The 27,970-nt window shown below is 56.4% G+C and overlaps 3 protein-coding genes across 3 annotated transcripts; all 3 read left to right on the forward strand.

The window, feature by feature from the left end:
- Nucleotides 1-6,756: 6,756 nt before the first annotated feature.
- Nucleotides 6,757-9,351, forward strand: LBRM_34_0550 (putative proteophosphoglycan ppg3; the record flags this gene model as incomplete). The annotated part of the gene is made up of 1 exon (XM_001568118.1): nucleotides 6,757-9,351. One exon carries the CDS (start codon nucleotides 6,757-6,759, stop codon nucleotides 9,349-9,351), a length of 2,595 nt encoding a protein of 864 aa, XP_001568168.1.
- Nucleotides 9,352-16,104: 6,753 nt separating this feature from the next.
- Nucleotides 16,105-19,377, forward strand: LBRM_34_0560 (putative phosphatidylinositol-4-phosphate 5-kinase-like; the record flags this gene model as incomplete). The annotated part of the gene is made up of 1 exon (XM_001568119.2): nucleotides 16,105-19,377. The coding sequence occupies one exon, from the start codon at nucleotides 16,105-16,107 to the stop codon at nucleotides 19,375-19,377; it is 3,273 nt and encodes a 1,090-aa protein (XP_001568169.1).
- Nucleotides 19,378-20,513: 1,136 nt separating this feature from the next.
- Nucleotides 20,514-26,867, forward strand: LBRM_34_0570 (conserved hypothetical protein; the record flags this gene model as incomplete). The annotated part of the gene is made up of 1 exon (XM_001568120.2): nucleotides 20,514-26,867. The coding sequence occupies one exon, from the start codon at nucleotides 20,514-20,516 to the stop codon at nucleotides 26,865-26,867; it is 6,354 nt and encodes a 2,117-aa protein (XP_001568170.2).
- Nucleotides 26,868-27,970: the final 1,103 nt, after the last annotated feature.

Here is a 27,970-nt window from a genome sequence, read left to right on the forward strand (position 1 = left end):
ACTCTCTACTACCTGCTGTGAGAGCTCGAGCAGCCCTAAGCACACGGTGGCTACTTCGCATTGTTAACTGTGGGAGGTGTGTGCATGTGTGAAGGAGGGGGGTGCATCCGCCCAACTTTGCATTGCACATTCATTGGAGCGCTTCACAGCTCCTGTCCACACACTTTTCGGCAGTGTTGTCGTTATGGTGTGCCTGAGGTGTGTTTGCATCTCTCTCTCTGCTAGGGCTGCTGGGTGCAATACAAGGTGAGACTTCTATATTGCGCTCTTTTTGGGGGGTGCGTGTTGCTCTCTACTTGCCTTCTTCACCCTCCCCCCACGCTCTCCTCTCGCGCTGCACACTGCGTCTTTCTATTTTGTGGCCTCCTCTCTTTTTAGTCTACACAGACATTGACTTTCCTACCTGCGCCTCCACACACGGTCACATTCCTTGCACAACTTTTCAGCTTACTTGCCCCGACTATGCCCACTCCTCACACTCGCACATAAACACAACACGCAGTGGTGCTCACGCAGTTTTTACTTTTGAACACACAAATACGCGCCCACACACGTGAGATGAACGGCAGACCTCTCGCTTTCGTCATGTTGCTCCGATTGTTGTTGTTGTTGTTGTTGCTCGTGTCGGTTTACTCTTGAATGAACTTTCCTCCGCTCGTTATTTCCACTGGCTGTGTCTTCAGAGAAGGCCCCGCCGCGCATTCAACTCCCTTCCTATCCTCACCCGGCGAGACAGGAAGCTGAGCAGACAGGTGGCTCTGCACTCTCGTCCGTACACAAACACCGCACATGCATCTGCATCTATGTTCGTATATAAAAGACGCACGCTATTCGTGCCGGTATGGCCGCGGTGTAGGCGGCACGATGTCACACACACACACACACACACACACACACACACACAGAGCCCGAAAGTTGGGTCGACGGAAATGCATGTGCTGACTCGCCCATGGCCTCGGAGTCGCTCTCCCCCTTCTTCCATCTCTCTCTCCCTCACGCTGGCGAAGGAAGTGAAGCAGCCATATATACTTGTATACATTTCACCTGCCCGCCTTCCTTCCCTCAAGACACAGCAGACTACTGGTAGCGTAGTACGTTATACCGTCTCTCTTGCTTTTCTCCAGGTTGAGAGTTTGCGCTTTTCTGCTGCCTGCATTAGTGTTTTTTTTATTTGTATTCCCCTCGTGGTACTTTGAAACCGCTGTGCCGCTCCACTTAGTGGTGCTCTCTTGCCCCCTTTCGCTCTTCACTGTCTTTCTCTTTAGGCCATCTCCCCCATCTCCCAGCCTCTCTACCAGCACTTCCTCCGCCTAAAGCACTTCTCTATTGTCGCTATATAGCGGCGTAGTCCATTTTTCAAGGGAGGAAGAGCACAGCGCGGTGCTGTCCTTTCTCTTCACGTTTGTTCAGCGTTGTGTCTGGAGGGCGAGGAGGTGCCAGCAGTAACCGACAAAAAAGGGGTGGCGAGGGGGAAGAATATGAGGCAAGGGCAGTGTAGGAACGCGGAAAAGGGGACGTGCAGCTTCCTCGCGCAAACAAAACGATAAAGAACTACACTGTTAGTTGCTCCTGCTCTAATGGGTTCCTTCGCACGTGCTGTTGTGTGGGTGTGCGGATGTCGTCGATCTTACTCGTGTGTGTGACACTTGATGGTATTCTAAACAGTCTGCGCCCAAATCCCCCTTCCCGATGACATCGCCTTCTCTCGAGCCCTTTGTTATCTGCTGCTTCGGTCTTACTCCGTCCCACCCCCACATGTTTCACCTCTCTCCCTTTTTTCCTTCCTCTATGATCGCATCTGCATTAGCGAACGGCGAGGCGTAATGTCTATGGAGTGGCAACATGACTGCAAGGAAGAGAAATGCTGTTGATAGGGAGGGTGTGTGGACGGACAGTTTGAGAGAGACAGAGATAAAAGAGGGAAGCGGTGCCCACGTATTTTTTCTTTTTGTTGCTCGTCACTCCCTCTTCTCGTTTTTTTTTTTCAGATTTGTAAGTGAGCTCAATGCGCAATCGGGGAAGGGGGGACGGTGCCCACACGCACACCATCTTTTGAGTTTTTGCTTCTGTGGACATCTACTTCGCTTGCGTGTAACTGCTGTGATTCCTCTCTTCGCGGCGGCTCTTTTCCCTGTCCTCTTTCCATCTCTTTTGTTCTCTTCTGACTCTTCCCTTGGTGAGGTAATTTGTGTGTGGACGCGCGCTAGCGGTGAGACCTCCTCTACTTCTCTCAATGGTAGTCTTTTTTGTGGGGGTGGGCTCGTAGAGCACACTCTAGACACATCTGTGCGCATTGAGGCACCCCGCCTTCTTTTGGTCTCTTGTCTTGTTGAAGCGCTTGGTGCTCAAGGAAGTTATAATCGTTTACTCTTCGCTTTGTCGTCCCCCACCTTGTGCGGACATTTTATGTTCTCCCTTTTCACCGAACCCGTGTCTTGACGAGAGCACATGGACAAATCCAATGAGGATAGGCTCGTGTTCGTGAGCTTTGTGAGGTACCTTCTCCCCCTTCCCGAGCACACCTTCTTCCCTCCCCAACTCACGCGCCTTGAGTTCACAGTGTCACTTTCGTACTAGATCTGAGGCTTATTTTTACTCGTTTGTATTCTCTTTTTTTTTTTCGCTTGGGGTGTACGCGTGCGTGGGATGAGGAAGAAAACGCGTGTCATGCGCATCTGTATTTTTGTCTCTACCCATCACCTCACCATCATGTTTGGCTCTTTTTCCCTTTCCTTTGTCCTCCACGTCGCAAGGAAGCCGCTCACGGCCCCCCTCGCACTAAAAGGCCTATTCCTTCCTCCAGTGCCGACTCCTCCAGCGTTTCCCTCCTCTTCCTGCGGCGCTGCCTTGACCGTATTGGCGTTCGCGGGCATGCACTTGTGCTCTGCTGAGATGAAGGCATCACTCTTTAGCCGCGATGCCGCTACGGGGCTCGTCCACCTCGTCCGTGACGGCACGGGGTCTGACCCGAAAGGAGCCCATCAACGGGGGCGAGGTGTCAAGAGAGGGGGGGGGACGCTGTCAAAGTCCCCCACACGAGGTCCCGTCCTGAGAGGAGAGAAAAACGTGCACACACACACACAGAAATACAGGATGACATTCGCATCAAGCGAAAAAGAAAAGAGCATTGCCTTCTTTTAAACGTACCATTCCACTCACGAAAGCATCAGAAACTATGCGCATACAACCACAGTTACTCCAAAGACACATAAAAATGAGGTTGCATTAAAAGGGAAAAACTCAGCTGTTGGTGTGTGTGTGTGTCTTTCGCTGAGTGCCGCATCACACTTTAGGTGGGGCTGATCATTTATAGCGGAAGGCTATAAGAAACACGCTCGTGATGGGCAACAGAAGGTGTGGGGTAAGGCGAGGGAAGCAGTCTCATTCTCCTCACGTCCTGCACCAGAGCTCCTCGCTCAACTGCGTGCGCCTGCACACGTTCGTAGGCCTTCCAACTCGCTGAAACCCTGCGTGACTGCGTGTCTATGCTTCCTCTCTCTTTTCCCTCTTCATGGTTGCGATCCCCCTTCTCTTTCCTCCTCTTTTGGTCTCACGACGTTTCTCTATGTGTCCAACCTTGAAACACGATTTGTCCATGCACACATGAAGAACAAACAGCCAAAGAGAGACCCACCTCGACTTGCGCACCTCCATCAACGCCAGTTCCTTCTGTTCTGTTTTTCTATAATAAAGAAAAAAATACGAACAAGGGAGGAGGAAGAACAAGAAAAGGATATACTTCTCCTCAAAGCTCAGACGAGCTTCAAAAGCCTTCCTTCCCTGCCCTCCTACCGTCCCTTCTCCCCTCCCCCTTTGCCGAAATCAAAAGGAAAGAAGTAAAGCCAACGATTGGTGACTGGAAGCTACACAGGAAGACGTTGCCTATCAAAGGCGCGCGAGGGAAGGAGGAAGAGCGGGCCTGTGTTCGTGCAAGAGCGAGGGCGAGTAAAACGCAGAGCCACTTGACCGTGACACGACTACCGTGGCCAGCTTTCTCTCCATTCAGCTACGCTGCTCCCCCCTCCTTTATTTCACGCCATTAGCCCTCAATTTCGAGTGCGCTTTGAATTAATTGCTTTTCATTCTTACTTTCTTTCACATATCGCTGTTGTTCCCATTCTTTGTTTGACATTTTTTTGGCGGGCGACTATTTCTCTACCAATCGTATCCTTAGCACATCCGCCACCCTACCCGCATTCCTCCTGCATTCGTTCATTCATAAGCATACGGCTATCATCATTATTATTATCATTATTGGTTTCTACTCTTCATTGTGCGGGTGTTCTGCACACGCATACCCCTCTCAGTCTAACCCTCACATCGATTAAGTGGGTTGTCATGCGTGTGTGACATTGCTATCATTTCTCCTTTCATATTCCTTTCCCTTTCTCTCGTCAGTTGCACATCAGGGCTCTCTAGCGTATTCCTTTCTCTGCCCCCTCGTGCGTCTGCGTCTCCGTCTCAGTATCATCCTAGCGTGTGCGTATCAGGGGAGTCTGGGGCTTGTTAAGTTCTTGTCTTGTATGTGTGCGTGTGTGTGTTTTTTTTTTCTTTCGTATCTCTTTTTTTTTTTCATTGTCAGTGGGTACTCCCCGCTCTTGTCTTCCGCTTCTGCGTTTCCAGTGGACTTTCTCTTGTCGTATAAATACGCATCTGCATTCACGCAGCTCGCAAGCGCGGCGTGCAGGAACGAGTGTGCCCCACGTGTAGGAGGATAGCGAGCGCTGAAGTCAACAGGACACGACAGGAAAGGGCAGTCACTGGACTTAGAGGGCACCTCTGTTATAAACGTGCACGCGCCCCACCAGGCCCTCCACCTTCTCATCGCACGCCTTCCTCCGTTTGTAAGCGTAGACACGCGCACGCCTCTCCCTACGTGGAGTCATTCTTCTTCGCTGTTCGCTTCTTACGCTCGCCCTCTCCTGTAGCCTTTTGTGCTTCCCTTTCTCTGGGAGTTGAAGTTCATCCTATTTTTGTTTTCTTTCTTGCCGTCCCTCTCTCCCTTTTTTAAATCTCCCTCCCCCCCCCTATCCCTATCCCTATCCCTCTCCCCCCCCCCCTCCTCCGTTCTTCTTCTCGCTTCTCCTGACTTTCTTTTAAAGTGCGCGCTCTTTTTCTTTTTTCGTCATTCGCGTCTCTTTGCCGGTCACTCTCTCTCCTCCTTCCCTCCATTCTTGGCTCGTGTTCGCGCGTCTGTCTCTGGCGTGGTTAGCCGTTTGTTTATTTGATTCTTGTCCGTCTCTGTTGGGCTGTGTGTGTAGGGGTTTGATCCCGTCTCCCACTGAGAAAGCACCACGGCACAGGCCTAATCTCTTTCGTACTCTTTGCCGTTGCAGTGCTAGTCTCTGTCACCATTTTTGTTTGTTTGGCCAGGCTGTGTCTGCACAAGGCGCCTACGCGTTGTGTATGTGCGCGCGTGTGTGCGTGTGTGAGGGAGAGCAAGCTGGCACTCCCCAAGGGAAGAAGTGTTGAGCACAGAAGACCGTTATCCTTCTTTATTTCATCCACTGACACTGGAAAGAGAAGAGGCGAAAAAAAAAGAGCGAGAGCGAAGAAGAGTGCCAACAAAACACACACACAGACGCCTACGTACCCATAAGGGGAAGCACTCTCCTGCCCCGACAGACAAAGCAGGCTCCCCCCTTCCCCCTCCCCCCAAAGTAAGACACACATTACCTCGTCGAGGGCTGAACTTGTTGCTTGTTATTTCTGTTTGGTGTTTCGTCGTTGTTCAGTTTTTTTTATTGGTGGGGTCTCAGCAGCGCCCCTCTTCCGCCCGCCCCCCCCCCCTCCTTCAGTTCTGCGCACCCGGGGTGCAGGTGCAGTTGGTGTCACCATTTTTGCTCCGTTCTTTCTCACTAGTGTTCATTGCAGCCGCCTACCTCCTCTACTGCCCTCCCACCCACTTCTCTTCTTCACCTTTTGAGTGCTTTTAGAATACAATCCAGACTGTTTGCCGCCGTGCGTGGGTTTCCGTCTGTGTCGTCGTGGCTTCCGTCCAGGCTTTGCCTTTCTCACATCTCTCTTCTCGCTCCACCAGCATTCCTCAGCACTCTCTCTCTCTCGCCATACGACGCACCTCAGACAGAGCACCGTAGACATCGTAGCTGCTTCTCCCTCTCTCCTTCAGATTTTGTTCCCATTTCCGTCTTATTTACGTGGTATTGGTCTCTTTTGATTTACTTCTCTTAACCGTTCATTGTTATTCTCTCCCTCTCTCACTTGTTCTGCGTGTGCATGGGTGTTACGCTTGTGTGGAGTTGCTGCACCTTATTTCCGTTGGCCCCGTCTCTATTTTCATCGTTTGTATTCTCGCTTCTGCGTCCCGTGCCCCCTCCTCTTGTTTCCCCTTTCACCCCTGTAGGACTACAGCAGCAACACTCACTGGTCTTGTGAGGCCTTTTGTGTGTGTCTCTCTTTTCCTCTCGTCTTCAGAGGCCCTCGCACCCCCAAAAAGGCTTTTCTATTTATATATGCGAGCTGCTGAAAGCGTAGAAGACAAATCCCATCCGAAACACTCGCACCGGCAAGCAGCAAAGCAGCCGCTTTTAGAGAGAGAAGACCCGCACAGAGACACACACACAGCGATAGAGAGACACGTGCGTAAAGGTGCATTGCGATTCGGGCCTCACCAACAGCATCACTGATTTGCACCCTCGAGACAACACACGCGTGAATTGATACTTCCTTTGTTTGTTTGGCGGCTCGTGTTGCTCTTGTACTGCCGCCCCCCCCCCCCAAAAGCACCGTAGCAGCATGACGTACCCGCAACTCGCCGCTCAAGTGGCGCGTCGCTCGCTGCAGCGGCAATGGCAACCCGAGATATCTGTGTGGGTACTACTCGCCTTTACAGTGCTCGCTCTCTTCGTGAGTGTTGCCACAGCATCACCGCCGCTTCTCAATACCCAAAGTCCTGCTGTGCTGCAGAAGGAGGAGGAGCTGCTCGACTGCACGGAGCACGAGGCCATTCCGTTTTATACAGCCGAGCAGCAGGCAAACACATTGGCGTTTCTGGCCGAGTTCCCCTACGCTATCCCCGCTCTCAGCAATACGTGGATGTGTCACAACTTCTGCAAGTGGAATGGCGTGCATTGCTCTGAAGAGGGTGTTGAGGTGAGCCTTCATTCACGACGACTTATCGGCCGGCTGCCAGAAGTCCCCGCTGCTGTCGACCCCGACCACATTATGGTGACAAGCATTGTTTTAAAGGGCAGAGGCGATGGTATTGAAAGCACCCTACCAGAGAGCTGGCTTCACCTTACCAAGCTCACAACTCTCCAGCTTAACCTAGAGAACAAGCCACCTGTTTCGACGTCACTGAAGATCCAAAATGTGGCCTACAAGATGCAGCCCATGAATACTGCCGCCAGTAGCGTGAACACAAAGGCTTGCTTCCTCCCACGCAATGTGGTCAACGTGTCCATCACCCGCAACAGCATCAGTGGACGCCTTCCACCTCGGTTTCCACTTTGCAATCCAAAAATGCAGTACCTCTACCTCCAGTATAACCCCGACATCTACGGACCAATACCGAAGGAATGGGGTAAATGGACTAGTCTCCAAATTCTCAACATTAAAGGAACAAGAGTCTGCGGCTGCGCCCCACCAGAGTGGGGGAACTTCAACCCTCCAGTAACGCTACTAGCCGAGGACCTAGTAACCCACCCAGAAATCTGCAACACCAGCTGCCCAGATATCAGTACTAGCAGCAGCTCCGCGCCGTCGTCGTCCTCGTCGTCTGCGCCGTCCAGCAGCAGCTCTGCACTGGAGTGTGACGGCCCTATCCCGTTTTACAGCGAAAGCCAACAAGTGAACACGCGCAGTTTTCTCGAGGCGTTCAAAGATACAATCGAGGACCTTCAACCTCTCTGGACGTGTACGAACTTCTGCGTATGGCCCTATGTGCTCTGCACCCCTGCCGGCGTGGCTGTGGAAATTACTGGGACTGAGTTCTTCGGTCATGTTCCTGAGGTTTCTCCAGATGTTGACACGGCTGAAGTGGTTGTGACGAAGCTCGATTTCAGTCACAGTATGTGGGTCGAGGGCGACTACCCTGCCAGCTGGGCCTCGCTACACTCCCTTGAGCACGTGTCCTTCGCGTACACTGCGATGTCGGGAACGCTGCCTTCGGAATGGGGTGATATGGACGCGCTGAGGTACCTCGATTTGAGCTTTACGTGGACTAACGGAATGTTCCCTCAGAGTTGGAGCCGCCTAGCGAAACTCGAGGTGCTCAACTTAATGCACCTCACAATTCCAGACCACCCGCCGGACTCGTGGAGTCACATGACGGCTCTTCGCGAGCTCAATCTTGCCAGTACCAGAGCGTCAGGTACACTACCGGCCTCATGGAGCAGTCTGAAGAACCTAGAGATTCTCTCACTCTCCAACAATACCATGTTCGGGAGTCTCCCAGAGCAGTGGGGATCACTAAAGCAGCTAGCAACACTCATGCTCCACGAAAACTACCTTAGCGGTTCAATCCCCGAAATATACAACGATATGACAGCCCTCACGCGTGCCAGCCTGGAGAACAACCGATTCTGTGGCTGCTTGCCGAGCGTCTGGGCAGCACAACAAGGTGTATCCATGACCATCACTGCACAAAAAGAGGTACTCGCTTCTGACTGCGCCACCGCCAACACCTGTGACCCAGAAGCTGTCAGTAGCAGCAGCTCTGCGCCGTCGTCGTCCTCGTCGTCTGCGCCGTCCAGCAGCAGCTCCGCGCCGTCGTCGTCCTCGTCGTCTGCGCCGTCCAGCAGCAGCTCTGCGCCGTCGTCGTCCTCGTCGTCTGCGCCGTCCAGCAGCAGCTCCGCGCCGTCGTCGTCCTCGTCGTCTGCGCCGTCCAGCAGCAGCTCCGCGCCGTCGTCCTCGTCGTCTGCGCCGTCCAGCAGCAGCTCCGCTCCGACGACTACAGAGGAACCTACACCAGATCCTGTTCTTCCATCATCGGCATCTTCTTCTGTTGATCGAACATTTTATGATGCGCTGTACTTCTACTGCCCGAACGTAGAGGAGGCTGGTGTGGAGACGATTCAGGCGCATAAAGAAGAGATATGTTGCAATGCTTGGGATGGTGCTGACTACTCCGTGACTTGTGGAGATGAAATCAGGGGGTTTTCCAATGCCATTGTAACCTGCAGCGGTGCAATTGGGAGCCGAGGCTACTTCTCCTGTTGTTCCAGGGTGGGAAGAGATGGCACCGCAACTTTCCTTGGCGAACGCTGTGAAGATAAACCTGTTGATGGCGTTGACAGCCACGAGGCTCTTGCGCCATGGTGGAATCCCCGTACTAGTGGTGGTGGTCTCTTGCTGACGCTGTTAGCAGTGATCGTAGTCTGCGTTTTGTAGTTTAGCGGGGCAGTTGTGTGGGCTTTAGCCTGTTGTTTTTGGCATTGGAGGGAGAACGAGGAGAGGCCTGTGGATGGTTGTTGGGGTTAGCGGGCATTCATGGTTTTTTTCCTAGGTGCTATTGTATCCGCAAGAGGGGGTTGCCAAGTCCTTTTCTCCGTGCTTCGCTTCTCCCGCGCTCTCGCTTTGGCATATTGTCTGGCTGTTCATGGTGTTGCTCTTTTTTTCCTTTGGCTGCTCGTCTTGTGTTTCTCTTCTGCGTGTGATGCAGGACGGTGGGATGCCTCCCAATGAAAGCGGCTCTCCTCTCAGGCGCTGAACTCGCTTAATCATCTCTCTTTCGTGTGCTTCGTTTTGTGTGTGTCTGGGTGTTATTTGTAGATGTTGCGTCTTGTTGTTGTACACTTCAGATCGCAGGTGGGCTTTGGCCGTGCACCTGTGAGTATTTGTTGGATGCTCGCCTTTGTGAATAGGAAGCCTCGGCGCTCCCCCAGATGGTGTCCGTGCTGCAACGCGCCACAGTACACGTCCCGCTATGCTACCCGAGGTGCATGAGGTTAAACCCCAGCGTTTTCCTGTTAGCGGTTTTTTCTTCTTTTTGATGCGGGCGCGCCCGTGTGAACCTCAGCCCGCAGGACTCGATGGTCGATGATGTTTTCCGACTTGAAGTCCATAACGTGTATTCTTAATCAGTGCTCGGCTTTCATGCGTGCCTGCACCGTAGTAGATTGCTACGGTTCTCTGAGAAGGGTGAGTAGGACTCGTTATCTTGTTTGAGTGGTGCACTGAATGGAGCGGAAAGGGGCGAACTTGGTTGCGTATGTGTCACGCTTCGTGACCAGAGACTCAAGTCTCACCCATATCGGCTTTCCTATTTCGGCGATCCCTCTTTTCTCTCTACCTGTCACCCTCCCCCTCTCGCCAACTCGCGATTCCCACCCGTTACAGCCTTGAGTTGCGTGGGGCACGTACTGTTGTCCTGCGCTGCTGCATCACTGCAAGAGGTCGACAATAGAGGTGCAACTGCCAAACTCATTTGGTCTGCGCCCTCGGTGTTTGCTTCCGTGTGTCGGTGTCATTTTTTTTTTTTTTTGAGGCGCATCATTACTGTTTGACTTTTCATTATTATTTGTTTTTTTTTTCTTTCTTTGCAATGGTAGCCTTTATTGGCCGTCTGGTGCCTCGTTGTGGCGCTCAGGCCTCACCTCACTTCTCCGCGCCCCACTTCCATCTTCGACCCACTCCGCCGTCAGCCCAAACGCTCCCCTGTTGGCTTCTGCTCATGTTGTCATCTTCTTGTGAACTTGCCTCACGAGAGGGGCTTGTCGCGCGGCGTCTAGTCACGCTCTTCGCTATTTTACCGAGGTACCGTAGTATTCCCTTCATCTGCTTGCCTCTTTCTCCCTCTCACGGACCCGCTGCGCGGGGTCTGTAGGCTCCCGCGTCGACACAGTGGTCGAGCTAGAAGGGGTTGGGCCCAAAAACTTGGGGAGACGCAAGAGATGGACACAGGCGCTGCTAGGTCGGCTCGAGTGGTGCAGTTTTGACTACTGAACCACTCGTCTGGTGATCGCCTCACCGCCTTTGTTTCGTGCTTGGGGTGTGTGTTTTACCCCTTTCTGTTGGTCTGCCATCCTTCACGCCTCTGTAGACGCACACACGCACACGCACACGCCTCTTGCTCGCTCTTTCACACGCCGGCACACCCGTGCTTCATCTCCAACTGTGCTATGAAAAAGAAAAGCTGAGCCGTTTTGTTCTTTCGCCTTCTGTTTTCTTTTCATAAAGGTGTTGCGTGTTTGATTCCTTTAAGAATCGCCATTTTTGCATGCGCGTCTCTCGCGCGCGTTTTTTCCTCTCACTCTTTGTGTGACATCCTTTTCTTTTTTTTTCAGCTTTGTGATTCACGCGGAGGCACGAGGGAATGTCGCATTGGAGGGAGGAGGAAAAGTTGGAGAAAGGTGCCCCTCACTTCTTCTCTCTTTGCGGCAATCCTACTCTCCGTATTTTTTTCCCTTCCCCCTCCCTCCTCCTCTCTCAGTGTGGACATTGTCTTCGTTGCATTTGTATCGATGAATGCAGATGTGCTCTGTTGCTATGTTTGAACTGACCCTCTGTTGCTCATTCTCGTTTGGGGTTGGCTGCTTCTCCGGCATGTGTTGTCAGTTCGTGCGTTGCGTGGCGCTCCTGCGTGATCGCTGACGTCGCCTTGATACGTCAGTGTTCTGTGTTGCGCCCTCCCTTCCTCCCTCCCCCTTTACACCCCCTCGGCTCCGCTTCATCCCTCCTCCGCCCGCATCAATATCCCCACCATTCTCACGCATACCCTTTCGCGCGTTGTTACGTTGAGAGGGCCTGCACTGCGCCTCCGCAGCCTTTCATCCGTAGACTCAGACGAACAGATGTGAAAAGGCGTGGGTGCGCTGAGTTTTACCCCCCCCCCTTCCTGTCACTGCTAATTCATCGGATACACAGAGCGAAGGAGGAAATAAGACACAAAATACGAGAACCGCTATTGAAGGCATATGTCGGTCACAACACCTCGAGAACAACATGCAGGGTCCACAACCTGCAGCTTCCCTCCCCCGCCCCCCATCCCGGTCTCTCTCCCTCGCCTGAGATGCTTATACGCGTGTCTTTTTCTGCTCGCGTTCTTGTCTCTCACCGCTCAAGCACACTCTGGATGTGTTGTGTGTGTGTGGTACAAAGTGAGGGGGAGAGAAGTGGCGTTGTGGTGTCGTCTGCGTACAGGTGCGGCTTGTGATCAAAGGAAGCGCGAGACGCTCTCAAATGACGCGAGCGATGATTTGCAAACGAAACGTGATGGGATACCATCAATCGTGTACGTGGAGAATGAGAAATGTAGAAACTAATGAAGCGCATGGCAAAACGCTTCATGAAAGGGAGAGATAAATAGGAGGCAAAAGGCTTTGTTGTTATTCGTGCTGGCGTGCATGGCGACGGAGGACGGGGTGTGTGAAGTTCCGCGAAAATGGCGTAAAGACGCAGAAAGAAGCGAGGCAACAGTCACCTGTGCGTTTTGTCTTTCGTTATTCTTCCCATTCTAGCCATTACAAATGGCAGGTCGCCTGAAGCGTCTTCTACTTGCAGAAGTGATGCTTTCTTTGCCATTTGTGGAATGGGTGGGGTGGGGTGTGGCCAGGGTGTTCTTCGTTGCTCAGTGTTTTGTTCCCCTCACCCACTCTTCTCCCTCCTCTTCGGAAGCACCAAATACTCCTTGATTTCGTGCGGATACACAAATGAAGCATGATCATATGATCGTAACTGCTGTTATTGGATTTTCTCTTTTTCTTCGAGGTCTGTGTGAGCCGGTATGTTCATTGGGTGTACTGTGCGCCGTTCTTCCCACAGGGCACGTGTCCTCCCCCCTACCGCTCTGGCGCAGTCCTCTGTTTCTTTCTTGCCTTGACCGATTCTGATCTCTTTATTCTAGTTTTGCCTCGTCCCTACGACACAGCTTCTCATCCATTGATCGAAGTCCTCACAGAGAAGCACGCACACACATGTAGGTGCCACAAGCGCGTATGCATCCTCGGTCGAGGCGAGATAGAGGGGGAGTCCTTTCTTTGTCATGTTTTGCCCGTCTTAGAACGATAAGGTTAACGAGCGTGTGCTCGCGCGCTTCTCATTAAGCTACCCATCCCTCCTCTCCCACTCCACCTTACTGTCATTCATTGCGCCGCCCTCACTCCTCGTCTCCCTCATTCTCTTCTTAGCCGTCCTTGTATTTGCAAAGCCGTGTGACCCAAGTCTGTGTGTGCGTCTTGTCCGTCTCTCTAGGTGGTCCTCAGCAGAAGCGAAAAAGAGAGCTCATGGGCGCGCTTGGCAACTCTTTTCTTTGTTTCCTTCGTCCGTACAGGTGTACTTGTGATAGTGCACACGTGTTTGCGCCCGTGTCCGTGCGCGCTGCTTTGCTGCTTTCCCCCTTTTGTTTCTTTAGCGCGTGTGCACGTTAGATCTTCCTCAATCCACCTTTTCTTTCTGTTAGATGGTTTGTGTGGGTGGGGGTGGCTGTGTAAGCGTGTGTCTGCGACGGACTCTCTCTCTCTCTCTCTGCCCCTTTCTCGATTGACTTTTCGATCACTTTGTTCTGCGTATTTTGCCTTTTCTTTCTCAGTCATTTGTTATGTTGCTTTCCGGATACCGTCGCCTTTCGCTGTTTGCCTCCCCCCTCCCTCCCTCCCGCCCTCCCTCCCTTCTCACTGTCGTCCGCGTGGCTCTTCTTTTCCCTATTTACGCCTTCATGCGGTATGTCGCTGATGTCGCCTGTTGGTCGAACCCCCTCTTTCCCTTAGCACGTTCTCTCGCAACATGGCGAAAGAACGGAGAAAAAAAAGAGTGGTGCGGAGAACGGGGGAGGGGGGAAGTGAGCTGGGAGAAGTCGATGTCAAGGCGACAGTGAAGCCTCAAAAACTAGGCCAAAAGGCGCCCGGGAAAAAGGTCCCGTTATGAAGAGAAAAGAAAGGACTGCTGACTGACCAAAGGAACGTGAAGTGGATGTGCGAACGGTGATCAGCGGGTGCCACCACATCCCTTTCGTTCCCTATCGCCGACTCCCTCCCACCGACCCTTCTCCTTTGTTGTTGTTTCCCTCTTGAGTAGGGGGGGGGGGGGGGCAGAGAGAGAAGACTACGGGAGAGGGGAGGGACGTCGCTTGATGTGTCCTGGCGAGAACACGGATGACACGATATAAGCGAGGAGATTGTAGCATCGGTGGTCACTATTGGAGCGGAAGAACTTCTGGTGTAACGTACCGCAAGAAGAAGAGCAAAGCTTTTTGTCCAAATCAGTGAGCATGAGAGTTGGCCATATAGGGGCAAAGAGAAAATGGAAAGTTGATGTGCTTATCCGTCGAGGCGGGATGAAAAACGCAAGCGAGCAGGAAGGGCAGCGCAGTGGGGAGGGGGCATTCAAGTCCGTCTCACATCGCCCCCTCTCGTCCCCATACGCACACACACACACACACATCCTTCCCTTTATGACACGCATTTTTATGCTTTCCTCTTGAGCGTTTTGTTTTCTCCGTTCACTTCTCCAGTGAACTGCAGTGCCCATCCTCCACCCCCTGTCACTCTTCTTTATATTTTGTTTTTTTTTTTATCTCTTTCGATTTTATTGGGCGGTCGCTGCGCTTAGTTTTACCGTTTTCTCTTCATTTTTATTGGTTACTCATTGAGGCATATGCGCCTACAGGTGCATATATGTGCGCGTTTTGTGGTACGCGAGATGAAGGGGGGGGGAGATGGAGCGGGCATGCGATGCCAGTCTTTTCCGTCCCTGGAAACACAGCTACCTGCCCTTCATTGGTCGTCAACCCTTCTCCCCCGGCTCCCTCTCTCCTCCACCGTACCCCCTTGTGTCCCTGGTCTTATATATTCCCCCCTCTTCCCCTGGACTCACGATGATGATGGTCTTTATCCTTGATCTTCCTGAAAATCACTGTGAGGTTCTTGACTCTTTGTTCTCTTTTCGCTTAACCACAAGTCGTGCGTTGGAGCTGTGCGCACATCTTATTTTTAGAGTCTTGCTCTTTTCACTGTTGCTTCGGTGTTTTTGCTTTCGTATTTTCAATCGCCTGTCAACGTTTCCGCATCGGTGTAAGTGTGTTTGAGAGAAAAGAGTCTGTGGGCGAGGCTGGACGATCTTGTCGCTCCGCTTACGGTGTCTCGCTCCACCTCCCCCCCCCATCGACGGTTATATGCAGACGCCTTCGCGCGTCTCCGGGTTTCCGCCCCTTCGTTTGTTTGTTTCTCTGCTTTCGTTTAACGAGCTCTCACATCCGCGTAGTGTTGAAGGTAGTGTGATTTTTTGCTTCCCCTTTGCATTTTTCACGGGAGCGTCTCCGCTCGATGATGGAGTCTCTCTCTTTCTCTCTGAGTTCATCTTTCGTTTCTCTGCGTGTTTCTCTGTCGTGTCATTCTCTCCTTAGCGCGACGTGGTGAATATCTCCGCCTCCTTGTTTCGCGTCACGTTGACCAAGCAAAGCACATCAAACGAGTACAGCGACAAAACACAGAGTCGGAGATGTCTGTGTGTTTGGCACCAGCGAAAACGCGGCGCGCAGACGCACACACGCATTCATTAATGAATTCGTCTCTCTTCCTTTTCTCCCTCGCCCTCCTCCCCAGTACGGAGAAAGGGGAAAGGGGGAAGGAGGCTGGAGAAGGCGCCTCGTGCGTGCCTGCTGTGACGCCACAGGGGTGTGCCTCATGCCCCCTCCCTCTGCGCGCTGTTCCTCTCGGCATGCCGCGACCTTTGCCACCCCACGCGCAATCTCGCCTGTGCACGTGCCCTCGCGATGGGGCTGCCTAACTGTGTGGGCACGTGCACAAATACGTCCATCTCCACATGCCTCTGCGCCGTTCCCGCTTTCTTCTCTGCACCTGCACACGGCACCGGTGCGCGTGTCTTCGTTTCGTTGTTTTTGTCCCAAGTCCTCCCCCCCTCCCCCCTGTCGTGGGTGATCCCCATCGCCTCCCCTCCCCCTCCCCCCTCCTGCCCCTTCGCATACAAGAGGACACACACACACACACACACACACACACACACACACATCACCACATTAGTGCGCGCTTGACTTCTTTGTCGGGAAGGTACCGTCATATCGTGGTGTGCAAGTGTAACCGCACATCACCTTTAGCAGCCACGCATGCGGCCCGCCCTTCCTCTCCCGCTTCTCCCTAGGACCTCCTTGATTACTTGAGACCGCAACACGGCACACAGGTTCAGCGGATGGAGTCGCGCGATGAGCATGCCAGGGCCTCAGTGGATGACATCAAGGGTGAAGGTGTTGTCCATCAGTGCGAAGGTATTGTACCTTCCTCGGCAACTCTGTCTTCGCGCGGCAACGGGACGGAGAAAGAGCTGCAGATGCGCCGACTCCAGCGTGAGAATCATCTCCTGCGGTTGCAACTCCTCAAGCTGCGCGAGCAGCAGCACCAGCTACTTCACACCAGTGCGGCGACAACGTGTCCGGCCTCCCATGGTGCTCTAGCCGTATTAGACGTCGTAGAGGCGGCGGCGCCGGAGTGCGCGGTAGCCCCACCCCTGCTGGCGCCGCAGCAGGTGCTCTCTGACACAACCGAAGAAGAAGAAGCTAGCACCCTACGCGCCCGCATGTTGCAGCGGAGAGAAGAAAGACAGCAGCGCGCCATGGTGGTGCGGTCGCTACTGCACAACGTTCAGCATCTTCACAACGAGCTCTCTCAACAGCAGCAGCAACTTGAGGCGGGACAGAGGAACTCGGACGGCACCGTCACGGCAGTCTCGCCCGCGTCTCCACTTCTAGAAACGGCACTGGCAGAGCCGATGGAGTCGGCAGCTGCGGCAAAGCTCAACACCATCCAGGACGCCTACGATGAAATGGTCCAGCGACATGCATTGTCAACCAGCCCTTCCCCAGCGTTATCTGCGCTGGCGTTGCCGGACAAGCCTGCCTGCGTCGGCACGCGCGCCGTCGACGACTTGTCGGCCGAGGCGCTGCTGCAGCGCTTTCAGCTCCGCAAGTCACAGCGCTTGCTGCGGCTGGAGCAGCTGTTGGGCCCTGAGTACGATGCGGCAGGGAGCGCTGCCGCTGGGTCACGCTGTGAAAATGACAATACGGAAATGATGCCTCTCGGTGCCGCGCCCCAGAGTGCAGATACCGGGCAACGTGGAGAGTGGGGGCCATCCTCTCTCATTAGCAGCGCGGCAGCGGAAGATGGCGGGGTGAAGGGGATTGACGGCGACACCGGGAGCGGCAGCCTGCCTCGGCGCCCCGGCCGTGCCGGGGAAAGCGGTCACAGTACAACAGCAGCCGCTATAGCCCCATGCGCTGGGCCCACGAAGAACCCGAATCAAATTGGCCGTGCTGTGAGCGACGCTGTGAAAAACAACAGCTGGTACCTCTGCAAAGTACTGGAGGCGGCACTGCTCGACACAATTCAAGCGCGGCCGACAAACGAGACACCCGTGTTGACACTGTCGACCTCGTCGGAGAAGCACAATCCACTTGGCTTACACTCTAGGGCAGCGTCGCTTGCAGACACGTCATCGTTCTCCTCCTCGCCTGCCTCAGCTACTTCACTATGCAGTCCTATCGTCAGTGGGGCTGCTGCAAGCGGCGCCTACGTCTCCACGACCCTGACGACCGGAGCCGCGCCTGCAATACTGCAGCCAGAATCGATCGCGACTTCTCCAACCTCCATGAAGGTCCCCCAGCTGCTCTACCCCAAGGGTGTGAGTGACACGGCGCTGAAGCGGGCTATCGAGGAGTCGCTGCTCCTGCCCTTTCGCTGCATGCAAGACTCACCACGGCGTTTGACGCCATCACAGGCGGCGGAGGAGAGTTTACCGGCGTTCGAGGCAGAGAACCGTGACGCAGAGCTGCGCCGTTGCTTTGCGGAAGGTGCCAGCAAGGATTTGTTGCTCATCAGCGGTACGCATCGCGAGGACAACGTAGAAGGCATCGCAGCTGGAAATGACGGCGAGCCTCCCGAGGGGGCCGATATGCTAGGCGCCAACGACGAGAACCTCGACCCGTTCGCCCGTCTGCTGCTCGCACGTCTCTCCGCCAATTTACCTGCGACCACCGCCAAGTCAGAGAAGAAGAATAAGCAACCGAGACAGTACGGCAGCAGCAGGGATGAGTCCATGCAGTCGTCCTCCATGTCCCTCGGCGCGTCTGCGGTACCCAGTCCCACAAGATCGAAGGCTGGTGTTGCCTTCGTGGCGGCAGCTGGCAGTGACCGCCGCGTGCACGCCCCCAAGAAGCACTTTAGTCGCCTCGATGAGGTGCAGGTTGAGATGCACGCACCGGTCATCTTCAACCAAATCCGCGACTTCCTGCGCATGGACGTGGACCGTTTTCGGCGCGCCTTTGCACCAACCTCGCCGGCGCAGCCCGATGCAGACGGCGCTGAAGCAACGAGCACTCCGCGCCGGCGCGCGGTCCAGGCACATCAACGTCGTCGTGTCGGTGTCTCGGTCGGTGCGGACGAGGCCACCGCGTGGCGCATCAGTGTGTCGCCTGGCAAGAGCGGGACAACCTTGCTGTACTTTAGCGACTTTGTCATGAAGACGGTCCGGCCCAGGGAACTGGACTTCCTACTGCGCAAGTTCCTGCCAGCGTATGTGCGGTACTGCGAGCGCAACCCGCATACGCTGCTGCCGCGCTTCTACGCGCTAGCGACGCTGCGGTGGTGGAAGGCTGGTGTGGTGCAGCACTTTGTACTCATGCAGAATGTCTTCGCAACACCGTACTACATTCACCGTATCTACGATGTGAAGGGCAGCACAGTGAACCGGACAGCGCTCCAGCCGGGCAAACCGCCGCCGCGTACGGCCTTCGGGGCGCTCCTGCTCAAGGACAACGACCTACCTCCGCAGCTCATTATGTGTGGCACGTATCAGCGCGCCATCATGCTCGCCCAGTTACGCTCCGACGTTGGCTTCTTGCGCCAACTCAACGTGGTGGACTACAGCTGTATGATCGGTGTCCGTAGTCGTCTCTTCTCCCTCAAAGAGGGACCCTCCAAGACGCTTCTGCTCCTGCGCCGGCAGCACAACAACACCCACATGGACCACTTCGGCGGCCGCATTAACAATGTCGGCGATGTCGCCACACAGGAAACCAACGGAAGAACGCCCAGTGAGGTCATGTGCGTGACTGGCGAAACGGCCTCTGCAAACGGGCAGAGCATCGGCATGTGGGCGGTGGACCCGACGCTGTCGACGTCCTCCGCCGATGCGCAGCAACGCGGCTCTGACGATGATGTCTACGTCTGCATCCACGGGTGTGATGGTGGATTGCTGTCGCTGCCGATCTACACCCCTGGTGACGACTCGACCGCGCGTGAGGAGGTATATTACCTTGGCATTATTGATGTACTGCAGACGTACAACTCCGCCAAGAAGTTGGAGAGCTTCGCGAAAGGATTTGTCAGCGACCGGCGTGCCATTAGCGTGATTGCCCCAGATAAGTATGCGGAGAGGCTGTACAATGTGCTGGAGCGCATCACAGTGTAGCCACGCCCCCAACTCCCCATACCCCTACGCCCCGCGACTGGATGCAGGATGGCGCCGGCCCTTTGTTGGTTTTGCTCGTAAATTCATTGGTGCATTCTGCATTCCCCTCTCTTTATAGCCCTTTTATGTGCGCGTGAAGCTCAGGGATGCCTCTACTTCCCTGGATGCTGTGACTCTTACCCCTCTGCGCCACGTGCGACTGCCGCGCTACGCGAAGTTTCGCTGCCTTTCAAACGTCGCCCCCACGCCTTTCTCTTTCGCCTGCTGTACGCGTGTTGAGTTTCTGTTTTTTCTTCCCTGTTTTCCCCTCTCTCTCTCTCTCGCAGAGGACGTAAGTGGCCAGCGTAACACGTGTGTGTGGGGGGTGGCTTTCTCTCTGCTGTTGTGCATGAGTGCGGCTGCGTACTTGCATTCTTCGCTCATGGCCATACAGTCTTCCTCATATGCTCGCTCGACATGCGCCGCCGCCATGTGCCGCAGCGTTCGTTCTTTCTTTGGTCTTTGTTTTCTCGTCTGTGTCCTGCGCGCGCATGAGTTTGTTTGTGAGCTCCCTCGATCCTTTTTCCGTCTTGCGTATCCCGCATTGCGATACGAATTAATACGCTCCCCTGCCCCCCGTCCCATCGTGTTGCGGTTTCACCCTCTCCCACCTCACTGCACCACGCGTCTCTCCCGTCTCACTCTTTTATGTGCCAGGTGGCCCCGCACAGGAAGAAGGAACGCACCTCCACACCACCACCGCCACCAAACATTGAAAAGTGCATAAAACGACGGGGACCTCAACGATCAGCCCTATCGCCTGCCCCCCCCCCCACCACCACCACTGGGCGTCTCTTCCTCTCCGTTTGTCGTCGTTATCGCTGAGGAGAGGAGGGGTGTTTAACGGAGATGAAGGGGGAGGATGCCCCCTGCCCCTGCTGTTTGGACTTCGTATCCTCTCCCCACTCCGCCTCTCCTGTCTTTGACCACCACCTCCAACCCTCTCTCACCCTTCCCACTCCGCCCTCCCCTTTCCCCCTCCTTTCGTCGTTTGCGCGCATTTAAAGGTGTCCGTGGGCATACGTGCTCCAACTCCAAGGGCATACACACGCACAGAAACACGCAAGTCCTGTCACCATTCCCCTGCCTGTTAAGTTATGCACCCAACTCAGTCGGGAATGCTAGCGACTAGCCCGCCAACACCGGAGTCCCCCTTGGAGACCTCCACCCCTGATAGACGCGGCCCCGCACCATTCCGGCTAGAAGAGGCGCCCGTGTACCGCGATGCTTGGGCCCGGCAGCACCCCTCCATCCACCTTCTCTTCCACCGCGACATCATTACGCACCTCGTATGGTGTGCGGCGGCGTGTCGCTATCTGACCGGAGGCGCCGACGGAGCGGTGAAGCTGTGGCGATCGGAACTGCAACCCCGCGCGTCCTCATCGCATGCGACCTCCTCGTCCTGTGCAGAGCACCCCGTGCTCATTCCGGAGGCCCACGTCATCACGCTCGGTGGCCCTGTCACCGGCCTGTGCGCGAGTGGCCAGGCAGTCGGCAACTCTGAGGTGGCGGTGGTCGCCTCAACCGATGGGACGTTGACGCTATGCCGCACCGGCACACACGAGATCATCCGCACGTTGCGTGGCGCACGGGGGGAGTCCCTGGAGCCCTCTCGCCAGATTGCGCCGCCACAATGCGGCCCTGCGCTCAGCGGGCTTGGAAAGGACCACGTCAGTGAGGAGGGTGACAGTGGCGCTTTGGCAAGGGGAGATCAACAACTCACTCATCGCTACTTCAAGGGCCCAACGTGGTACGCCGCGGAAGCGTACAGCTGTCGCCTCGCCCCTTCCTCAGACATGGCGATTGTGCGCAGGCCCGTCTACACGGTGCGCGCGTACAGAAACGAGGCCCGTGAGGCCCTCACCAGCTCCTCCAACGAATACTTCCAAGGCCTGCGCACTGTGGCGCCGACCTACGAGCACCTGACACAACACGAGGAGAAGAACGCAGATGTGTTGGCGCAGTTCAGCGTCGCTCCAGCCCCGCCGACCTCCACGCCAAACTCGACCATGCCTCGACAATGGTACGCGTCCGCCATCGCGCTCGCTGCAGCGCCTGCCGTGATTTACACCAGCAACGTCAGCGGCGGTGGCGGTGCCTTGTCGTCACACTCAGCGCTGGATCCGTTGCTGCTGCTTGGCTTTCCTAAAGGACTCGTTCAGGCCTATGTGCTGCCACAGCGCTGGTTTTCTTTGCATCAGCACGGCGAGACGCGGCTGGACCCGCCAGCGGTGCGCGTCCCCGTCTTCTCGGGCCTCCTCCACTCAGCGACGGTATTGGGCATAGAGGTGCTCGTGGGTCGCGACATGGTCGTCTCTGTAAGCGAAGACTGCACAACGCAGCTGCGGCGGCTTTCGTGCTTGCATGCGCCACTGCGGCAACTCGGTGTGGTCGTCTCGCTGCCCACACCCGTGTCTCACGTGCCCCCATCCCCCCTGAAGTCTCTCTCATCACGAGCGCCGTCGCTGTGGCAGCACGTTGGCAGCGCTGACGGTCACTCTCGACCCGTCACATGCTGCTGCGTCGACGAAGAGCACCAGTTGCTCATCACTGGAAGTGCCGACCACACGCTCTGCTGGTGGAACCTCATGGCAGGAAGCTCCTCTATCCCAATACGCGTCGTGACGTTGCGTGACACTGCGACCGCCGCAGACCTGAGGAGCGGGGCTGACGGCACCCCCTCCTCACCATCCAACCCGCCGGCGCTGGTGGTACGAGGCGGCTACCCAGTGGACGTGAGCCTGTTCCGTCGGCGGCTACTCGATGAGCGCAGCAAGGATGCGTCACCGGCCGTCGTCACGGCTGACGATGCAAGCGGCAGGAGCTCGTTGGGGCGCAGCTTCCAAATGGCTCTATTTCTGCTCGTGCTAGACACCGAGCGAGTTGTTCGTATATTTGACGCCCTCTCGGGGAAGCTCATCGCCTCCGAAATTGAGCCGCGTACCGCTGCCACCGCGACGGCTTCTGGCGTCGTCGACAAGTTGAACAGCGTGACCAAGGAAGCTCGTCTTGCCCGCTACGACTGCGTAAACGGTACTGACCGGGTGCTCCTGGGTGGGCTATACTTGGTGCCGTGGTACCTCGCCCGTTCGGTGGACTCCGCTGTGATGCGTGGCCATACGGCGTCGATTTTCTTCACCGCCTGGTGTGCGTCCCTGAAGTGTGCTGTGACAGCTGACGCGCACCACGTGCTCTTCTGGCGGCTACGCGCTGGACAGAAGGGAGATCCCACAGCAGAGGTGCTGCGAGCATGGCGCATCACGGCCGGCATTCGATCTGTCGCCCTGTGCGACACGGAGGCCACTGATGAACACTCCCACCTGCAGCGACCATCCCTGTTCATTGCGCACGAGTCAGAGGCAGTCATTGGGCAGTATGACTGCCTTCTCTCTGACTCCTCGCCGGCTCACGGCACGAGTGGGCTGCCCCAGCCTCACCTTCTGCAGCGACTCTCTCTTCACGACAGTGTCTCGGTGAACGCACTCGCCGCGGTAACTGCAGTGGCCAGGAGGAGCAGCGCAACGCAGGGAGTCAGCAGCGCGGAGGTGGTGACAGCCTACGCCCTAGCTGTGGGTCACGCCACACGTGGAACGGGTGGGGAGACGCTGCATGGGGCGAGTGGGGAAAGCCGCCTGTTGATGTACCCGCTGCTACTGTCGAGTGCCACAACAGTGTCAGCAAGCACACAGGCAACTGCGACAATCGACGGAGCGGCAGGGCCCATTGCACCGCTTCGTGAACTCCGTCTTTCCGGCTCGCACGCAGACGGCAACAACAGCATCGTGAGCGTGTTAGGGCTTCCGTGTGCAAATCTGGTTGTTGTGGGTGGCCGGCGTGTCTTGTACACGGCACCCCTCTCTAGCATGGCCACCTCGGCTGTCCCGTGTGACCCGCTGCCCCTGGGGCGGGCGGCGGCAGCGCAGCCAAGGTGGCGAGGTTCAAATCTGTCGATGCGGGCGCCGCAGCCAACAGCGGTCTTTCCCGGTCCTCTGATCTCGCTGGATGACTCGACCACTCTTAGCATGGCAAATGGGGAGGCGGCAGAGCAGGCGGACGGTGACGCTATGGTCGCGGTGGCCCTCGCGGACTCGTTGCTAACGGGCTTCCTGTCTCGCCTGGTGCACATCCCGCACGACACCGCTGCTTCCGCACCTGACAGTGGTGAGGCAGCTGTATGCCTGGTGCTGTCCGGCAGCAACGACGGCCTCGTGCAGCTTTGGGACGTGCACCACGGCCGGGAGCTGTGGCAGTGCCGTGCGGTGATGACACGTGAGCCCATTACGGCACTCGCAGTGCACCATTGTGATACTCAGTGGCTCGTTGCCGCAGGCGACCAGAGTGGTGTTTTGACGCTGCTCGACATCACCAGCGTCGTGCAGGCCGCACGCCAGGTGGTCGCTGCAGACGCTCAGGGACCTCGGAAACCAGGCGCAAGGACCACTGGGTGGCCGCAGCATGGGCTGGAGCGTGAGGAAGGTCGAATGCTTGATCGCTGGCTGGCGCATGCGGACGCCGTCTCGGGTGCTTTTTTCACAACAGTGCCGGCCGGTGTCAGTGATGAGGCGGCCACCGCTCTCCAGCTCCTTACGACCGGAGAGGATTCCGCCGTGATGCTTTGGACGCTGCCGTCGTGTTCTTTGTTGTCGACCTCCCCAATCACACCAAATTACGAACTTAGCGGCATTTTGCTGCTCCGTCCATGTGAACGCGCGGACGCAACCAACCACCGCCGCTCCCACGCCCCAGTGCGGGTGCAACCGAGTATAATGAAGCTTCCGTGGGCCGCCAGGCAAGCGTACGAAGCGTTGCGGCAGCAGTACGTACGCGAGCGTCTGCTTGATGGCAAATCCACGGAACTATCGGCTGCCTTGATGCGCTTTTACATGCCAGCCAAACCTCTGGAGGGCACCACAGCAGGCGAATCGGCGAACGTGGAACCGGGCGAAGAGGAAAGTGAAGAGGAGGCGAAACTCATCGATCGCGCATGGGCAGTGCTGACGGCTGATGTCCGCGCGTTCTCGCGGTCTGTGGTCCCCGCTGAGCCTCAAGGTGACGCACTTGCGGTAGCACCGCGACCGCTCACTGTGGTGCAAGCGTGGTGCAAGTCCCTCTCACCGGATGTCACGGCCAAGCACACGGCAACCGCCTTCTCGAGCAACCTACCAGCCACGAAGATCCAGCCCCACTGCGACAAGAACGTGATCAAGACGTCCTGTAAGTCTGTGACACCGTCGACCGTGCCATCGAGTGCCGCAGGAAGGCCAGCACTGCCTCCCTCGCCGCTTATCCTCGCCTTTGCCGACCGCTGCTGCGACGGACACGGCAGAGGTGGATGCAGCTCGGCTCGCCAGCGGAGTACGTCAGAGTTTGTGGCACGTGCTTCATCCGTACGAGAGTGCCTGCGCCAGACGCTACGCGTTGTTGTGCAAAGCTCCGTCGAAAATGCCTCCTCGCAGCGTGCGTTGGGGACAGCCATGGCGACGCAGCGGAGGCACAGCATTGCTCTAGGACCATCACTGTTGCCGTCCGTTGCAGACCCCTTCGAGTTTGCAGACAAAACGCTGCCGCTGCCAGGGAAGCCATCGTTGGTCAGCGACGAGACCCCCAACTGCATTGAAGGTGCGAACAGCGAGGTGCCAAGGACACCGCCGGCCTGCGCCCTCATCTCTACGTCACCTGGTGGCCTTTCCCACGGTGGCACACCGAACAGCTTGACACAACAGGTGGCAAACCACGGGGCTACGCCACGGCGCTACGTTGGCTTCACGGGTGAGGGTGGCGAACCTCGGTCAGCGCCGTGCACCGTGCCCGCCGCACCCCTCCAAAGCCAATCGTCTCGTATGGTTGTCACGTACCGTGTCGGGTACAGCGTCCACGCACCACTGGTCCGAAGTACATCTGCAGACCGGTGTGCCGGAGCGTCTGCAAAGCACGGTAGACTCCTCCGCAAGACAACGCCGGAGGACGCGCGCGACACAGCGATGAATGAGTTCGCAACGGCACCGCGACTGTCAGAACGTCATTTCGTAGACGACGACGCTGGCCTGAACGCCACGGTCGACGCACCCTACGGAGGCCTCGCAGGCGGTGACACAGCGGCGATTGTCATGCAGCACGCCAACCGCCACCGGCGTCGCGCGGAGGCTCTGCAGTGCCTGATTATGCTCGAACAGGCCGATCTCAACCTATGCTGCCGCGGTACCGCACGGAAAGGGACAGCTGATGGGAAGCGCAAACTCGCTGGTGATGCCGTGGGACGTCCAGTGCTGCGAGGTGGCGGTACCGTAGCGTTGGGTCTCCCTCAGTGCAGCGTGCGACGGGCGTCAGCTACGGCGAGGCAATGGGAGCGGTCGCTGAAGAAGAAGCAGCCCAAGACGTGCACCGGCGGTTCCTCTCAGCGAAGCGGGTCACCACAGGCAGCTGTAGTGAGCCCACCGAAAGTTCCGCTGGTTCTGGTGTCCGACGCGTACCTCAAGCCGGTGCTAACGCGCGTCGGCGCTTCCAGCGCTCTTTTGTCTGACTACGCGGCTGCTGCTCGCACCACTACCGCTAATCGCACAGCTCTCTCGCTGGAGTCGGCGTCCGTGTACGACTCGGCGTGGTATGCGGAGCGGCAAAGGCGCCGCGACGCTGCCCGCGAGAAAGCACGCCTGTGGAACTCGCATAGGGTGATGAAGACGCTGCTGGGGTGGACAGCGTCGCCGGGGGAACCCAGCAGCGACATCGAAGAGCCACTCAGCGCTACGGCGGGACGCTTTGAGGACGGTCGCATCTTCGCCCTTGGCACCAAAGCCACTACCATGGGCCTTAGTAATCCCCTCACCGCAGCGGGCAAGACATCATCGCCACCGGTTCTTACACTTCCTCCGATCCTGGCCCTACGCAGCCCAACTGCCAACTCTCTCTCCCCTGTTGTAGACGACGCAATGGCGTCTCCTGACGCTGCCGCAGCGGCGCTCGCGGCTCTCCTCTGTGTGTCTCCAACAACTGCGATCGATGCCGCGGTGCACCACGGCCTGCCCTCACGCAAGGTCTTACACGCCGAAATGGCTGCTGCGAAGGCACGTATGCGGCAATCCGTGCAACTCCGTGCCGCTTGCCAGCGCGAGCATAGATCCATGGCAACGGAGGTAGGTGATGACAACGTTGTGGACGTGGTCGAGCAACTCGATAGTGTTGACACTGACAGCCTGTCTGAAGAGCAACGTGATCCTGACAAAGCTACCAGCGCCGATAGTGTAGGTCGCCGCTCGCACCAAGGGCAGATGAAGTCGGGCCATGGAGCCCCCATCGCTGCCTCCATTTCACCACTGGGCAAGTCTGGGTGTGCGCCGCGGCGTGCGCTACAGTCGCATGAGGGGGCTGAGCCCCGCCGCATGGCCACCGTGCCGCTGCCCACTGCCACCACACGCCAAGAGCTCTTTGGCAACAGCACGTGGCGCCACAAGTGACGGGGTAGGGAGGGGGAAAACCGCTACGGTCTTCTCTCTACCTCTGTTCTTGGCTCTTCTCTGCTCTCTCTTTTCTTCAAATCGCGGATGTACATTTTACCCACCCCGCCCATATGTAACACCGAGAGACCGTCTCTCCGTACCGTTGTTGCACGCGTTGCTGTCGTTGTTGCCCTGATTGTCCTCCACGCAGACACGAACGCGCACGGTATTCAGCTGCCGCCTCTAGCAAGAAAGAAACCGACGTGTGTGTGTGTGCGTGTGTGTGTGTGTGTTGATTTCGAGATTCCGCCACTACAGCGCTCCGCGAGGGCAAGATGGCGTGAGATAAAACAACTCGTTTTTCTTTTTCTGCTTTTCGGTCTTCGCTCTTGGAACATTGGGCCCTGCTGACGGAGTGAACATCCCAGTGCGTGGTATCTCGAGGCCAGTACCCCACTCTGCGTGGGAAAGCCAAGCACTCCCCTTCTCCATGCCGCTGTCGAACCACTTCAGGTAGTGATAGGGCTGGGCACCTACGGTGTAGCGGTGTTGGCGGCCAGGTCCCGGGTTGCGTGGCGTCGGTGCAACCCACGACGTTGAGCACGCTTGTACGGTCCATATGTTGGGCAGAGTGTCAGCGTGACTCGAGCGCATCTCACCCAGTCTCTCGCTGCCTAGTGGTGTGGGGAGCCTGAGCCATACCGAAGGATACACCAGATGGGGGCGGCTGTGAGGCGACCTGTGAAGCGGGTGGATATGTAGAATTGGGGCCAGAGGTGGTGCTCGGATGATTGAGTCAGTGCATTGCTGTAGCGCGTCTCTACGGCAGCTTCACCCCATGCGATTGAGCCTGTGACAAACCGGGAGTGGTGTGGAAGCTGAGCGCATGTGTTGTATGACAGTGTATGGGCATGTTGAATGAAAAAGGAGCGAACATAGTGTCGACCTGTGCGTTCTAGCGCACGTCCAAGTAAGCTCTACCATGGCCGAGTGAAGCCGCTTCGTCCGTTGACCCTTGCGCTCTGGCAAGAGGTTGGTACGACACGGGCACTGTGGAGCTCTTGCACTCCACAACAATCATGAAAAGAGTGAGTAGTGCGCGCACGCAGCGCATATTTGGG

Source organism: Leishmania braziliensis, chromosome 35, assembly GCF_000002845.2.
Source record: "Leishmania braziliensis MHOM/BR/75/M2904 complete genome, chromosome 35".
In the NCBI taxonomy this organism is placed as follows: Eukaryota; Euglenozoa; class Kinetoplastea; order Trypanosomatida; family Trypanosomatidae; genus Leishmania; species Leishmania braziliensis.